This window comes from Anolis carolinensis, chromosome 3 (genome assembly GCF_035594765.1).
Source record: "Anolis carolinensis isolate JA03-04 chromosome 3, rAnoCar3.1.pri, whole genome shotgun sequence".
NCBI classification, from domain to species: Eukaryota; Metazoa; Chordata; class Lepidosauria; order Squamata; family Dactyloidae; genus Anolis; species Anolis carolinensis.
The window spans coordinates 79,927,576-79,944,548 of NC_085843.1; the positions used below are offsets into that span (position 1 = coordinate 79,927,576).

Consider the following 16,973-nt stretch of genomic DNA (forward strand, 5'->3'; position numbering starts at 1 on the left):
GCAGCCACAAAACTGAAAGTCCTTGATTCTCTTTGTCTGTCTTCTGACAGTGAGCCTCTCTGTGTGGCTCCTCTGTCAGCACTACTAACATTGTCAGCAGAAGGCAAGTGAAAGATGAAACCTAAATACCATTCACCAAACCCAGTCCCTCAGAATAAAATAATAAAAAGGAACTTCAAACAATATAGTAAAAGCACAGGAAGGAAAAAAGCTCCCAAATCTTATCTTTAGAAACACAAAGAGGATGTTGCTGTATGTACATCAGCTTTGTCAGATGTCATGCCAAATGGGCAGATGTCAAGGTTAGGACTGGCGCAATGTACAATTGTGGTATAGGCCTTTGATATGGGTGGAAATATCCGCTCTTATTCATTTCCTGGCTGAAAACTAGGAAATCTTGCCAGCAAGAATAACACAGGGGTTTGCACACATTTTGCGTAGAAACTGATTACGATAAAGTATTTCAGGAAATCATTCTTCACATAAACTTTTTGGGGTTAAAAAATTATTTATATACAGAAACTCTATGCTGGAAAGGTACATGGATGTGTGGCTTGCATAAAAATAGTAAGTTTTTGTATAAAACATGCTCTTCATGTTTAAAAAATGAGTATGGTTTCCAGAAGCACAGGCTGTCAATGTCTCTGTTAAAAGTTTCTATAGGGCAGCTCTGCAAACAGAAAATGACTGACTACTGTGCAACAATTTTCTTTTGCCACAGAATACAATTCTTGAATTTCATGTCATTCATTTTATCTTTATAAAAACTTTATGAAATTTCTCGATTTATTTTTTAAAAGGAAACATTTTTATTTTTTAAAAATCTAAGGAAGTAGTAATGAATTAAGGCTGCCATCTCTTTTTGTCACAATGCCCTCCTATTTTTTAACAACTATGACAGAGGTACAACATTCTCCTCTCAATTATATAAATAGGTGCAACCATTTAACTAGTAAAGCCAGTTAAGAATCTCTTTTGTTTCATTTCTAATAAGAACATTTGCAAACATCTTCATAAATTTGATGAAACATTCAGATATGGGAATAACATATTAGTTCCACTCCAGACATGTCTCAAAACCTCATGTGATGCATGGTTATTTGTCAAAATATTAATCTTATTAAAATGTGATCATACTCTTAAATAATGATATCAGGGTGTTGGTCAGCTGTAGATAAGCTGCATGTCTAATGTCCTGTAACATAAAATCTGACTCCAGCTTCTGTGTCTTACAGCCAATATGCCAAAAGCTACACTTTCTTGATGAGGTGAAAGTGACTACAATACATCAAAACAAACATTTGTTATTCATTCTTACCTCTGAGTCTCTTTAGTCTCTGTTCCCTCCTCCTCCTTCTCACAACCAGCAGAAGCACAAAAAGCAGCAAGACCCCAACCAAGATACAGGAAATGGTCACCAGCATCTTTAGCCCTTCATTGGTTGCCAGACCTTCCTCACTTTGGACAACTGATTTAATGAGTGGAGGGATTGTACCTGGAAACAGTGTCATGACATTAGATGCCTATCAATGAAGAGAAAAGGTTGATTTTTTTAAGTGACTATGGTGTATGGAAGCCCGCCTGTATGTTCCTAAGGAGTTTGATTTGGAAAGCTTCAGCACATTATTTTTGGATGGGATATTTTGAGGCAGACATGCAATGGTGCCAGTTAGAGTAAAAAGAAAAGTGACGAAACCTCCCTTTCTTTGTGTGAAATATTATTTTTATTTCTCCATGCTCCCTGCATGAGAAATGAGGAAGAGGAAGAGGAAGGAGGGGAAAGAGTCTTTAGCATCCTTGTTGACAATGCAGATTTTTCCCTGAGAATATTCAGATATTGCTATTACGAGACCCGTTACCAAGATCCTTTGGCTTTTGAACATCACCCCAACTCCCTTACAAATGCTGATTTCTCTCTTTTCCTCCCTACAAATTAGGAAAGTATAGGGAATGCGAGGGCTAGTAGATTAGAAGGTAGCTTGACTAGGTGTCATTATATTAGGCTTGTTTGTAGTATTGCCACTTCAGAAGTCTCCATCTCTATTATAACTCAATTTTTTGAAATCTCAATGCTATTACTGAATTTATGTGGTAGAAATTCTGAACTGCAACACTCAAAATAGATTTTTTTATTATTATTATTTTTAAAAATTGTCTTATTCTTATTTATCTTATTTATAATGCATTGTACCATCTTCTCTATGAAATATTCAAAGCTACATACAATAAACCTTTGGAGCTCAACAATATTAATAATTGAAGTGTATGACCTGCTTTTCAATGAGTGCTGCTGCGCTTGCTGCAGAGGGAAATTCCTTCTCTCCATTGTCAGGTATGTGCATGGCCACACACAGAGACAGGTGTGGGCATGATAAGATTTTTGCTTGCCAGCCAACATGTAGAAAAGAGAGGTAGTGTAATGGTTCATGCTCTACCTCATCACAGGGCTCTAGTTGTCAATTTATTTTTGTTCCAAGATTCCTAGAGTGGGAACTGCATCATTTCAAGTGACATAAAAGTCTTCTACCCTTTTATAAAATGGTTACTAGAATCAATAGCATAAGGACAGAATGTATTGTCTGAAAACTATGTTCTTTATCAATAATTCATGGTTAATGATCATTTCTGTTGACTGAGAACTATTCAGTATCCTGCTAGAACATTTCAGTCATTTTGTAGAAAATTTTGTAAGGATTAATTTGGGCCACGTCATACTTTAATGCACAAGAACCTTTTCCAAGAGGCATGTTACTGGGTAACTTCGTAGCCTTTGTAAATCCCAATTCATCAATAAGAGATTAGTTTATCCCATTGGTTCCCAAACTTTGGTTCTCCAAATATTGTGGACTTTATTTCTCAGAATTACTAACTGTTGGCCAAGATGGCTGAAGATTCTGGGAGTTGAAGTCTAAAACACCTGGGGGAACTAAAGTTTGGGAAGTACTGAATAAACCATTCAACAATGCTCGAGTATAGCAAATGACGAACTTTTGTCCCAGGTCTCAAAGGCTATGTGTTGTGGAAACTATCAAATCAATAGTTGTTGTTGTTGTTGTTGTTGTTATTTAATTCATATTTATCTTTTTACCCCAATACTGAGATTCAAATCAAACAAAATTAAAATCTAGTTAAATTACTCATGGAATAAAAGCTAGTTAAAACAAATCCATTAATATTAAGATCCATTAAGACTAGCAAAACAGTATTAAAATCTTTGCAGCCAATTTCTAAAAGACTGTTTTTTTATTTTGTTTTTTAAAAACCATTTGCCAATGGATGGACAGCAAGAAGAGAGCCAGTCTATAGCCTACCTGGATTTATAAAATGAAGTCTCTAAAAGTATGTTCTATTTCAGATAGAAAAACTAAGATTTATTTCCATTTCAAACCAAAGAAAAAGCTTAATTGTTCTAAGGAAGGAATGGCCCATTTGAAGGTTGTGTATACAGATGGGAGAGAATTTTGATTAACTCTGAATTCAGGACAGAATTCACTGAAATTTACAAAATGTGGGAGAAGGCAGAACAGGTAGGCATGCCCCTCCCTAGTTTAGTATGGACAAAGCTTTAAGAAAAGATAGAGAGAAATTAGAGAACATTGAAAATATATAACCTCAAATGGTGGGCAATTTAAATCAATTTAAAACATTTTGATATTGATCACGGCGACTTGTTTTCAAAGCTTGGAGTGGACTCAAAAACTCTGGTTCTCCTAGCTTAGAAATGTGCAAGCATTGCCTTCCAGATGCTCTGCACTAGCAGCCCTGGCCAGGATAGCCATTGGTAAGGGATCCTGGGACATTATCTGAAATAACTGGAGAACTATATATTCCTCACCTCAGCTCAAGTTGCTTTTACTTGAGGAGAAAGAAACCAAAGGGTTACTAAAGGATAGAAGTGAAATTGTGCCTTGATACTGTATAATGGAAGATTATTATCTAGTTCTATAGCAATGTGATATCTAAAATCAATATCAAAGCAAGTGCATATGTGAAACACTCGGATTAGTTTGCTTGGGCAAGTCACACTCACTCAAGAGAAACCCCTGGGAATGCCATAAATTGGAAACAACTTGAAGGCAAAGAATGACAAGAACAACAACAAAACAATTAGAGCTGGCAGAGGAATGAGAAGGATTCTTCCTGTTATACTGCACTGAAACGAGCAATAAAACTTTATTGCAAAGCATGGCCATCTGAAAAGCCTGCCCTAAATTTGTACAGTTCTCTCTAAAATGTTTCCATGTGACAAGAGGCAGATGGAATTTCAGTCTGTAAACATCTTTACTGTTTCTATCATCTAGTTGCTACAGTTACCATATTGCTGCAGACAAAATTAAATGGCACTTAGGTTAGGTTATGTGAAATTACATTATTTATTATTGTTCTTCATTAAAGAGCAATAAAATAAATACACTTACTCCCATCATAGTTGAGCGTTGCGAATTTGGCCTGCTTCTCGGCACACCCAGCACTATTACAGACCCTCATCTGCAGTTCATACCAAGTTGCCTCCTGAAGATCGTATACGATATATGATTTAGTAAGAGATGTTCGCTGAGCTGTTGTCCATACTGTGGTCCCAAACGGCCTGTATTCTAGAGTAAATGAGGTGATCGGACATCCACCATCATTCCAGCCAATAAGGTTCAATCGTACTCGAGTGGTGTTAATACTGGCAAATAGTTCTTGTTCTTTTGAAAACTGTGGTTCTACAAGAAAACATATTGAAATAATTTTCATAAGTAGACAGCAAAGTATGGTCCCCTTCTAATATCTTCAAACTTGTCCAATTTTGTAATTCTTACATATCACAATTTATTTCTATTATCCTAGAATCATAGAATCATAGAATCATAGAATAGTAGAGTTGGAAGAGACCTCAAGGGCCATCTAGTCCAACCCCCCGCTAAAAAGCAGGAAATCGCATTCAAAGCACCCCCGACAGATGGCCATCCAGCCTCTGCTTAAAAGCCTCCAAAGAAGGAGCCTCCACCACGGCCCGGGGGAGAGAGTTCCACTGCTGAACAGCCCTCACAGTGAGGAAGTTCTTCCTGATGTTCAGGTGGAATCTCCTTTCCTGTAGTTTGAAGCCATTGTTCCGTGTCCTAGTCTGCAGGGCAGCAGAAAATAAGCTTGCTCCCTCCTCCCTATGACTTCCCCTCACATATTTGTACATGGCTATCATGTCTCCTCTCAGCCTTCTCTTCTGCAGGCTAAACATGCCCAGCTCTTTAAGCCTCTCCTCATAGGGCTTGTTCTCCAGACCCTTAATCATTTTAGTTGCCCTCCTCTGGACGCTTTCCAGCTTGTCAGCATCTCCCTTCATCTGCGGTGCCCAAAACTGGACACAGTATTCCAGGTGTGGTCTGACCAAGGCAGAATAGAGGGGGAGCATGACTTCCCTGGATCTAGACGTTATTCCCCTATTGATGCAGGCCAAAATCCCATTGGCTTTTTTAGCTGCCGCATCACATTGTAGGCTCATGTTTAACTTGTTGTCCACGAGGACTCCAAGATCTTTTTCGCACACACTGCTGTCAAGCCAGGCGTCCCCCATTCTGTATCTTTGATTTCCATTTTTTCTGCCGAAGTGAAGTATCTTGCATTTGTCCCTGTTGAACTTCATTTTGTTAGTTTCGGCCCATCTCTCTAGTCTGTCAAGATCGTTTTGAATTCTGCTCCTGTCTTCTGGAGTGTTAGCTATCCCTCCGAGTTTGGTGTCATCTGCAAACTTGATGATCGTGCCTTCTAACCCTTCGTCTAAGTCGTTAATAAAGATGTTGAACAGAACCGGGCCCAGGACGGAGCCCTGCGGCACTCCACTTGTCACTTCTTTCCATGATGAAGACGACGCATTGGTGAGCACCCTTTGGGTTCGTTCGCTTAGCCAATTACAGATCCACCTAACCGTAGTTTTGTCTAGCCCACATTTTACTAGTTTGTTTGCCAGAAGGTCGTGGGGGACTTTGTCGAAGGCCTTACTGAAATCTAGATATCCTTTTTTTTCTATTAATTTTTCTTCTATCTCTTTTCCTAGGTTAATTCAGATTTTTCAGAATGTGAATGTGATGGAATGGTGCTACTAAAATTATGTGATCTTTTTTCCTAGAGATCCTTCCACTGTTATACCAAATGGCTGCCAAGGCAAATTAGGAGGTATGTGCTTCCCTTCCATTCTATCATACCTATCACAGTATTAGATTGTTGCACAGTATCCTTATGACAGGGATAAAGGTGGAATTTCTCTCAGACTGTAGAATACTTTCAAAATCATGTGCAAGTCATGTCTAATGGTATATCTACATTGTGGAAGTAATGCAGTTTGACAGCACCTTAATTTCTATGGCTCAAATCTATGTAGTTTCACAAGGTCTTTAGCCTTCTCTGCCAAAGAGAGTTGGTGCCTCCCCAAACCACAAATCCCATGATTCCATAATATCAACCCATGGATGTTAAAAGTTGTTACAAACTGCATCAGTTCTACAGACTTCTGTGCTACATCCTAGACTGAACTTTTGCAGAATTTTATTTTCAGTATATGGTTGATATTTTGGAGGAGCAGAGCTCTACTGAAAGACAAACAGCACAACAGCAAAGCAAAGGAAAACAAAGCAAAGCACCCTTTTGTGCCAAACAATGCATAAGTCAAGCCCTCCCCAGCTCTCCCAGCAAGTGGCATCATGCATGCTGCAGAGCGGAAAATATTTTCGTCTTTGTTTGCATGGAATCCAGATGATCAAACAAAGAGGGATGTGGAGTTTTTCTGAAATGTGTTCCTTTTTATTATTTCAGCTCAGGAATAGCTTGTGCATGTCAAAGGTTCATGAGACTAAAGAAACAGTCTTGTCAGTCATAAAGGTAGAGATACCTTTCCCAAATTTTACTCAACATAGCAGGCTTTTTAGTACCATTAATAATACTTAGCATTTATATAGGGATTTGGATGTTTCACAATACATTATATCATGAGATTATCATAATTCTTTACAAATAGCAAATGGGAGGTTAAGTGAATGATCTAAATGAGACCATGATTGAAATTCAGATTAAAGGCTTCCCTCTCATACACAACCAGTTCACCTGTAGAATGACCCACTTTATGGCATAGTTAGGAAATGGCTGCCCATTCTATTCACATCTGTACAAGGCAATTTTGTCTTATTTTGTAGTTACAATGGAAGATGACTTCAAGTACCTTTCCCAAGTGTTTTGGCCTCTATGATCTCGCTGATACGTCCTGGTCCCACCCCATTCTGGGCAGTCAGTGTGAACTTGTACCAGGTGCCACACTTCAGTGTCTCCAAACGGTAGGAACGTTCACTAGGGCTAATAGGAAAACTGCCCCATTGTTCACTGTTGTCCTCTGAATACTGAAGTATATAACCTGCCAAGGATACCAAAACATCAGTGCTACCAGAAGTTATGTTAGCTAAATAGATACAAATTAATGCACGTTTCCACACAAATGAGTAGTAAGAGATTTGAAATCTGTGGGCATTTTGGATTAAGAATCTAGTCTGGAGATTGGATCACTTTGAGTTTCATCACTCAACTATATGAGGCAAGAAAAAGGCTGCATACAAATATTCTATGTAAGCAAAGTACAATTTCTGTTTAACTTCCCGGATGTTTTTTTTTTTTGCATTGTTTAGAAATCATTTTGAAAGAAACCCCATGCATCTGTTCATTTGTTCATAAGAGGTCTAATTCCAGATTCAAAATTCACATTGCATCATCTTACAGTGTTACACATGCACAAAATCGGTGTTTGCCTTCAGTGGGTCAGGTTGAGACTGAGCACTTTTTCAACTTTTTGTTGTGTGAGACAGCAAGCTATTTTTGTGCCTGTTACTTCCCTTTTACTTCTGGGAAATGTTTTAGTTTTCAATAAAAACCTCAAGCACTCCAGTGCAAAGGAGATGCTTTTTAAAATGAAGTTTACTCTAGACAAACAGTATAGAAAAAAGAAGAAGAAAGAGAAATGCAAAAGATGGAGTGGGGGATTGGTTTCACCAGGCAAGGAGCTAAAAGCACTGCCACCAAACATTTAACCATTCTGTATGAACCCTTTGTTAGTTAACACTTAGCCCACTTGCACTAGTGGTATTTGAGTTAGGAATGATTAAGTTGTTACATTTACTTTTACACGTTCTTGCAACATAACATATACAACCATTTTTTTGTTTGCTCAGGCTGAAAGTATTTGGGATCCCCAAATGGCAGCACAAGTCAAGACAACACTGCTACATGTGAATCAGGAATGACAGCAATTTGACCTTTTGTATATTTCACATTACTCAATGTGCAATGGGCGACAGACCAAAAATAGTGACATTACTGACTCCTATGAAAGCAGTGATCCAATACTCAGGAGGCCTGTGTAAAATATCTAAGTTTTACCTTGCTTAAAGCTAATATGGCACAGTATATGTTTGAGACTGCCACTTGTGAATCACTTTTAAATGGACCTGTACCTCGAATAGAGCTGCCTCCATTGTCTCCAGGTATCCAGGAAAGAGTGATTGAGGAAGATGTAGTTTTGGACACAGTAAGTCTTGGCTGGTCTGGTGGAACTAGGTAAAAATAGTTAAGAACAGAAAAAATGAAATTATTATGCAAAATGTTAAAGTGTTATTGCAGACATGTATTAAATCATTGTTTGGAACTGTCGGTAAAAGCAAATCATATCTGTCAATATGTCTGATTTGACATCTTCAGTTAAGAATTAGCAGAAAAGTTCTTTTTTTGAGGCATTTAAGTACTAAATAATTTTATCTGGAATTTTGCAATCTCAACTTTGCTTTTGACTTTCCTATCACTAAAATCTTGGCACAAACATCCTCTCAATTATTACTCTGGATCAAGATCATGTGGTTGTCCAAACGTTGTTGGACTGAAAATCTAGCAGCCCAAATCACCACAACCAATGGGGAAGAATGCTGTGTAATGCAGTCCACCTTTACTTTATCTAAAAGTACAAAATCGCCACACATCCATGGCATACCTTTTCAATGCAATAACACTTATATTTGTGGAAGGACCACCCAGTAGATTGATCAGTGCTAGGGAAAAGTAGTTGCTATCTTTACAACCTGTGGGTAGTTGGTGTGCTTTGAAACATAAGAGTAGCAGCAGCAACAACAACAACTTATTTTTGCCCCAGGATTGAAACCCAGAGAAGCCAATAACTTAAACAGCAATACACTTAAAAACATATAAAAGGTAAATATTAAAACATGACCTTCCTATGGATAATGTCCAGTCTGTTATTTTTCAAAGTCTGACCTTGAAAACTTCACATTTTGATCTCTGTGGTATTCTCATTTGTCATGAGAAGACTTACTGAAATGATAATTCAGCTGCTTTAAGTGAACAACCAAACACAATGAAAGAAGACTTTTAGTAGCTTACCTTGAACCTGCAAATTCAGAATGATTTCATCTGATCCCCAGTTGTTTGTGGCCACACAGCTGTAATATCCCGAATCTTCTGCTTTCACAGTACGAATGACAAAGCTGCCATTACTAAAGATGCTTCTTCGCCCATCAATCATCACTAGACTGGGTGTCCCGTTACTACCTCACAGGAAACAAAATTCATACATTAAAGAGGTTACAATCAACATTACTCAGGAATGGGGTCATTTTTAATTGGGCGAGGAGGGAGAAAATGCAAGGCAAAATACTTCTCCTGGTAAAAAGAGGGCCCTTCCAGACAGCAAGAAAATGCAGATGAAAATGGGTTAAAGTAACGCATTTTCACCTACAATAGAGTCCCCACAGCCCACCTCAAACCCCAGATTTTCCCTCTTGGGTGGCCAGATGCTATCCTGATTCCACCACCTGAAAAACCCAAATTTAGACCCTAAAACTTACCAGAAAGCAGCTGGCAGGCACACAGCCTGCTTGTAAAGTTCTCTTGGCAAGCTAAAATGGCACCTGAGGAAAATTTGCTTTTAGAGTCTAAATACGGGGCTTGGGGGGGGGGGGGAGGGATGGGTGCTATCTCACACCTTTGGGCTCCAGGAGCCCAAAAGGTGTGAGATGGCCATTGAGACTGACCCCATTAGACGCAGGCCTTTCAGGAAGGCTCAGGTCTAATGGGGTTTCAAATTAATTCAGGACCCTGCTTTGTCCCAAATTAATTCTCTTTTACTGGAGGTGTCGTTTGGATGTCTCCAGTAAAGGCCTGGCAGGGACCGCATTTTGGATCCTGTCTGGAAGGGCCTGGAGAGGAAACAGGGGAAACATTAGGGCCTGAGTCTGGGTCATTTTATATGTAAGGAGGTTTTCAGCTAGATTAGCTGCTTGGATCTGACTTTCTAATTCTTGTTGGATTATAGATGCAAACCAAATGGAAATGCAGGAGCTGTCCTACTGCCACTTACTGTTTCAAGTGTATATTGCAGCTCCTTGCTGCTAAAATATAGTATAGGTCAACACTTAAAACATTTTACATTATTGTGAAGCATGGAAGTGACCACTATTCATCATGAAAAGACATAAAGATCCACTAGCTCTGGAAAGTTTGAACAGCTGAAACACTCAATGTAAGGACAATGAGAACAACTACATAAACAACAACAACTCCAAGGAAAAGTCAGGAAGACTTTGGGCAGGGAAAGATGTGCATGCTCCCATTAAAATGTAATGAGGAAGGGATTGCAGAGGAAGGAGGCATGCCATGAGTTTAGCAATTTGAAGAAGAAGTAAAGAAAATTACCATCTTTTTCCTTTGACATTCTTCAAAACTGTCTCTTTACCCTACCACCCATGTATTAAAGAGCTAGAAAATTGTTAGGTCAGGTTCAGCCCTACTGCTGGAAGATTAGGATTTGAGAAAGGAAAAGATTTCTTTCATCTTTTTTGCATTGCTGAAACTATAAGTCCCGCCTAACACTTTAAGGTGTGGAACGGCAGTATTTCTCTCCATTCTGGAGTGGGTCTCCCCTGTATCAACAAATAGACAATGATTGTTATGCAAGATACACACATTGTTGCTGGTTACCTTTCTTTCATCCATTTGACTGTAGGTACAGGATCTCCAACAGCTTTACATGGGAGGCTAATGTCCTTCATCCATGGGGTTGTCACTGTGCCACTGAATGTCAGAATTCTGGCTGGAGCTGAAGAATAAAACAGAGAAGAGTTAAAATGGAGAATGATATGGTGCCATATTCTTCACGGAGTGGGGGGAAACCCAAAAGGAATTGAATATTTAAAACAATAGTGAAGATCCTTCTGACTATGTTTATATAAAACTAATTAATTTAAACCCACACTACAAGAGTTTTTAATGGAACACAAACAGTATAATTTTCCTATCTGTAGAAAGAATAGTTGTGGGGTGGGGGTGGCGGAGGAGGAAGGATCCTCAAGACAGCAGAGAGATTTTGTAAAAGAAAAATACTCATCATCAATACTTCTTTATTGTTTTGGAAGAAAGATTTGAAACACCAAGGTGCTAAGTAGCATTAGTGTACTTCCAAATGAGTTTTTTTTAAAGTGAAATCTCACTGCTTTATTTACACCATCTTACTGGGGTTATGTGGAGGTTCAGACTTTGTCATCCTCCATTTGCAAGCTCCTGTATTTTTCCACTGCTACATCTATCTATGTTTTTCGCTTACCAGAAAGATACCCTTTAAGGAAAAAAATGGAATCTAGAAGCATTTTTATATGAGTGATATCTACTTCAAGTATACCACAGTTATCAAAATTCCTGACAAAGAGGCTCCTTTTTTACGAAGTCTTTTAATGGGATCCCAGCCAACTCCCCCACTTGTTATTTTCTGTCTAGCTGGTAGGTTTTGGCTTTGTGTAATTTCCCCCCCCCCCCCCCCAGCATTTGCATAAAAAGGATTGTGAATGAGGTCTGGAAGAAGACAAACTTTCAGTGCTGGGATGCAGCAGAGTGTTTGCACTGAACAATGTCTTAAAGCAAGCTTGTCAAACTTGAGTCCCATGGGCCAAATGCAGCCCAGGATGCCCATGAATGTATCCCAACACAAAATTGTAAACTTACTTAAAGCATTAAGGATTTTTGGTGTTTGTTGGTAACTAAAATGTGTGGTTTTTGAGAACAAACTTTGCAGACAAAAATGGAACAGAATAATCAGAATATGTTACATCTACAAATATTGTAGTATTATCCAAAATTTCCATCATAATTGCAAACAGTCCAGCCAGAAGAAACAAAAATTTGTTTAAATTAATAAATAAAATAAAGAGCAAGAGGACTCTGTTACAATGCTGGACAAAATGAATTATATAAAAGAATTCAAGTACGTATTCTGTACTACGCATACCACCATTGTGTGCCATATGCTCTCAGTATTTGTGCCCCAAGACAGCTATGAATGCTATCCAATACAAATCAGTGGCTTTAGTTTTATGGCAATGTGTGGCCCAAGACATTTTTTCTTCTTCCAGTGTGGCCCAAAGAGGCTGAAAGGTTGGACACTCCTGTATTAAAGCTTCCCCTGGAAAAGAATGGGATTCGATGCAAAGTGATCCTACTGGCCCTGTGTATGCTTATATACAATTGGCAAGGTAAACGGTTGCCTCTGAAATCAATTATTCATCATGTGTGAAAAGCAAAAGAGAAAGAAAGGGGGAAAGCAGATTAGCTTCCTCACCATCTAACCTGCCAGGTTGAAAAAGCATAGACCTGTAAGTTTTGCTACCAAAATTGAAATCCTAAGTAGAGGCTGTTGAAAGAAAGGAAAAGTCATCCCAGGGTACATTTTGGAAGATTTCAAGCGATCTCTAGAATATTCAAAATGTTTTATTTATTCAAGGGTTATCTGACCTGGTTATTTCATTTTATGTGTGCATCATGTTAAATTCTGAATGAAAAAAATTGCCAAAACATGTCAAACTGTTCTTCTTTTTTGTGATGTAGGAACCTATCTGTCTTTTCTCCATATTATTTCTACTGCTGGGGCCTTAGTTTCTGTTAAACAACTAAAGCGGAGAAACACACCTCTGTCATTCACAAGTTGCAGTCTCAAACATTACTGGTATACCTTCCTGATAACCTTTCTCTATGTTTCTAACCAGAGGCGGTTCAACCACTTGGCCAACTAGGCAGTTGCCTGTGGCACCATCTTGTTGGAGGCAACTCCTGTCTCCTGCGGTCTGCCTCCGCAAGGTATTGAACTGCTTTTTCTGTTGATTTGTTGTAAAACATGATGTTTTAGTGCTTAATGTGTAAAATCTTAATGTAATTTGATGTTTAATAGGCTTTTCCTTAATCCCTCCTTATTATCAAACATTTTCACTTATCCAACACTTTTATTTTTCAGTGATTGGTTTGGGGGGGGGGGCAAAATTCTGTTCGCCTACACTTGAAAAATACCTAGGGCCGGCTCTGTTTCTAACCTCACCCCCTTCTATATCTTAAGACACTATAGAATGGCATAGGAAAGTTGGAAATACAGTAGAGTCTCACTTATCCAATATAAATGGGCTGGCAGAACGTTGGATAAGCGAAAATGTTGGATAATAGGGAGGGATTAAGGATAAGCCTATTAAACGTCAAATTATGTTACGATTTTACAAATCAAGCACTAAAACATCATGTTTTACAACAAGTCTGCCACTTGATTATGAATGTAGCTGCACTTGTGTTGTTGTTGGACATGTTGGCCCATTGCACGTCGCTGCCTAGAGAAACAGCTGTGGATCCAGGCGGGAGGCAGACTGCATTGGATAATACAGAACGCTGGATGAGTGAAGGTTGAATAAGTGAGACTACTGTACTTCATGTTTCTCTGACAGAGCCTTGAAAAGTTACTTCTTTGGAATACATTTCCCAAAATGGGTATGGGCTTTATGGGAGTTGTAGTCTAAGAGCGTATGTTTTCCTAGCATTGATCCCAAGTTCTCATTGCCCCATTCGCTCTTTGAGAACATGCAGATTTGTGTGACCTACAATATAACAATAGAACAGTAACTTTTTCTTACTTGTTCTGGGACCCTGTACAGATATGAAAACATGTGAACTATCATGCTCCATACATTTTAATGACGGTAACATGATATTGGCACACTTCAGCATGTTTGCATTCATGTCACTACGATAATAATATAGGGCACATTAATCTGCAGTTGATTGTATTCATGGATGTGGAACTTGCAAATCTGGAGGCCCCACACTTCCTCTATTGTTGTGGCTTACCCTTCATCTTCCAGTAAATCTGTATAAACAAACACCTTCTTTTAATGTTTGACAGGTGCCAAAGCTACCTAAGTTCATCATATGCAAAGTAATTTGTTTCTTAGATCTCTATTTTCTCTACTTTGACAGGGGAAGGGCTGATTGAGGAAAATGTCAGCATCTCTTTTTCTATAGTGATGGAAGAAACCCCTAAGACAAGACATATTTTGACAGTTAAATCAGCCCACAGTTTAATGTGATCATTAAATTAAAAATAATGCAAACTTTTGAACTGTCAGGAACTTTAGATCACAATGAGTGAAGAAATGATATCTGACAAAAGATTAAGTAACATTGGAATACGCTGGTGGTGAAACTGAGGCAAGAGTGAGAAGGACTTGGAAACTTTCTGCTTCTTGGCTTTCTTCCAGGCACAGAAAGTCTTCAATACAGATGGATGAGGATTTTATTTCAACTTGTTTTTTATCAGAACTCACACCATTTAAAATTCACAAAATTCAAATGTGGGAGAAAATAAAATGGATAGTTTCTCAAAGGGTACCTGTGTTCACAAGAGAATTTTCAATACAGTTTGTGGCTCTTCAAGTAATTGTCACAAGTGAGACAAGTATGGACATTTGAGACACTCCCACCCAAGGGCATTAAGATAATTGTCTTTTAAATCAGAGTGGCTGTGGGTGTATTTATCACAGAAAAATCCATAAATATGGTGATATATTGCTAAGTAATCTTCTGGGCAATTAAAGTCTTATCTATAGAGCTAGAACTACAACAATGCTAAAACTACCTCACAACTGCCAAAGTTTAGGTTTCAAACATTCTAATATTCTAGACTATTGAAATTTAGCTAAAAGGTTATAACATATGCTCAATTGGGTTGCAATAATCTGGTTATGGCAAGCCCTTCCATAAAGATATCATAGCTACACAAGCACAATATAGCCTGTACTGAGTAAAATGGATTTTAAACCATTAGAAAGTTGTTTTGTTAAAAAACATTGCTCAATTATAATCATAGAATCATAAAATCATAGAATTATAGAGTTGGAAGAGACCTCATGGGCCATCCAGTCCAACTCCTGCTAAGAAGCAGGAAAATCACATTCAAAGCACCCCGGACAGATGGCCATCCAGCCTCTGCTTAAAAGCCTCTAAAGAAGGAGCTTCCACCACACTCGACGGCAAAGAGTTCCACTGCTGAACAGCTCTCACAGTGAGGAAGTTCTTCCTAATGTTCAGGTGGAATCTCCCTTCCTGAAGTTTGAAACCATAGTTCTGCATTCTAGTCTCCAGGGCAGAAGAAAACAAGCTTGCTCCCTCCTCCCTATGACTTCCCCTCACATATTTATACATGGCTATCATGTCTCCTCTCAGCCTTCTCTTCTGCAGGCTAAACATGCCCAGTTCTTTAGGCTGCTCCTCATAGGGCTTGTTCACCAGACTTTTGATCATTTTAGTCGCCCTCCTCTGGACATTTGTCAGCTTGTCAACATCTCCCTTCAATTGTGGTGCCCAGAATTGGACACAGTATTCCAAGTGTGGTCTGACCAAGGCGGAATAGAGGGGGTAGCATGACTTTCCTGGATCTAGACACTATACTCCTATTTATGCAGGCCAAAATCCCATTGGCTTTTTTTTGCTGCCGCATCACATTGTAGGTTCATGTTGAACTTGTCCATGAGGACTCCAAGATCTTTTTCACACGTACTGCTGTACATTCTGTATCTTTGTATTTCATTTTTTATGCCTAAGTGGAGTATCTTACATTTGTCCCTGTTGAACTTCATTTTGTTAGTTTTGGCCCATCTCTCTAATCTGTTAATCTACCATGAATTCTTTCTTCCAGTGCAGTGGAAATCAATTCCCATTCAAAATTTATGGCATAGACTTGGTTGTTCTCTCTTATTCTGGGCTACTAAATTTTGAAAGGCAGTTTAATGTCCAATATTAAATCTGAAGTCTGTGGTCTCCAGTATTCCTACAGAATGTGCAAGACTCTAACCTTTGAGGAAGAGTGTCACATCATTTCCTTTTATTTTCTCCTAGAATGGCATAACTTTTTTGTACCTTATTCCTAAAGTAATGATAGAAACATCAGCCTCTTCAGCTGTTACATTGAACATATTACTGTTGTAGCAATATGATGTCAGCCCATGCAAATGAACAGATCTCATGTTATAGCTAGTATTGCTAGGTATAGTCCAAGCCTTATCTGTCTATGGATTTCCCCATATAGGCCTAAAACTGTTGTCCTCTTTCAGCCTCATCGGATCTCACAGCATTGTAGTGTTGCTAAAATGTTGCTGAAGGGTGGAATTCCATTATAGCTAATAAGAAATAAGTGGGCAATTACTAATGAAACCCACAGGAAAGAGTCTACAGCAAAATGTAAATGTGGCATAATCTGCATGACAAGAGCTATAAAAATAGATCTTTCATATTTAATGGAACTTTTTTGAAAGATTCAAAGTTCAAAGCTGTCAATCTCATTTCATAGACAACAACTTCAACACAATTGGTAATGCAGTTAAGATCTTTCCAATGTCACACAAGTCATAAGCCAGGAAGAATTTCAGGAACATAAGATTATAGTGCATTGTGATTAGTGCATCACTTTTGGGAAGCAGGGGGAAGGAAATGCTCCTTTTCCCACACAGCCCACTTCAAGGGTAGTCTACAAGGAAGTATCTGGTACCATACATTCTGAATCTTAGGATTCAACAGTATTCAATGCACTGTACCAGTCCAACGATTGCATGCATCTTTTCTAATATAGTACACACATTCTTTAA

General features: G+C 38.6%; 1 protein-coding gene across 8 annotated transcripts in view; it reads right to left on the reverse strand.

The window, feature by feature from the left end:
- dscam (DS cell adhesion molecule) overlaps positions 1–16,973 on the reverse strand; it is a 445,521-nt gene that overhangs the window by 65,756 nt on the left and 362,792 nt on the right. For 7 of the 8 annotated variants that reach the window (XR_010004224.1, XM_008107492.2, XM_008107491.2 and 4 more), the window contains 6 exons: positions 11,008–11,125; positions 9,412–9,575; positions 8,475–8,573; positions 7,196–7,384; positions 4,419–4,709; positions 1,319–1,495 (listed from right to left, as the gene is read on the reverse strand). Coding sequence is in view for 7 of the 8 variants with exons in the window: in XM_008107492.2 (XP_008105699.1) it covers positions 1,319–1,495; positions 4,419–4,709; positions 7,196–7,384; positions 8,475–8,573; positions 9,412–9,575; positions 11,008–11,125 (1,038 nt within the window). In the remaining variant the exon portion in view is untranslated. Of the gene's footprint in view, positions 1–1,318; positions 1,524–4,418; positions 4,710–7,195; positions 7,385–8,474; positions 8,574–9,411; positions 9,576–11,007; positions 11,126–16,973 lie in introns of those variants that run through there. The other variant, XM_062975123.1, reaches the window with a different exon arrangement.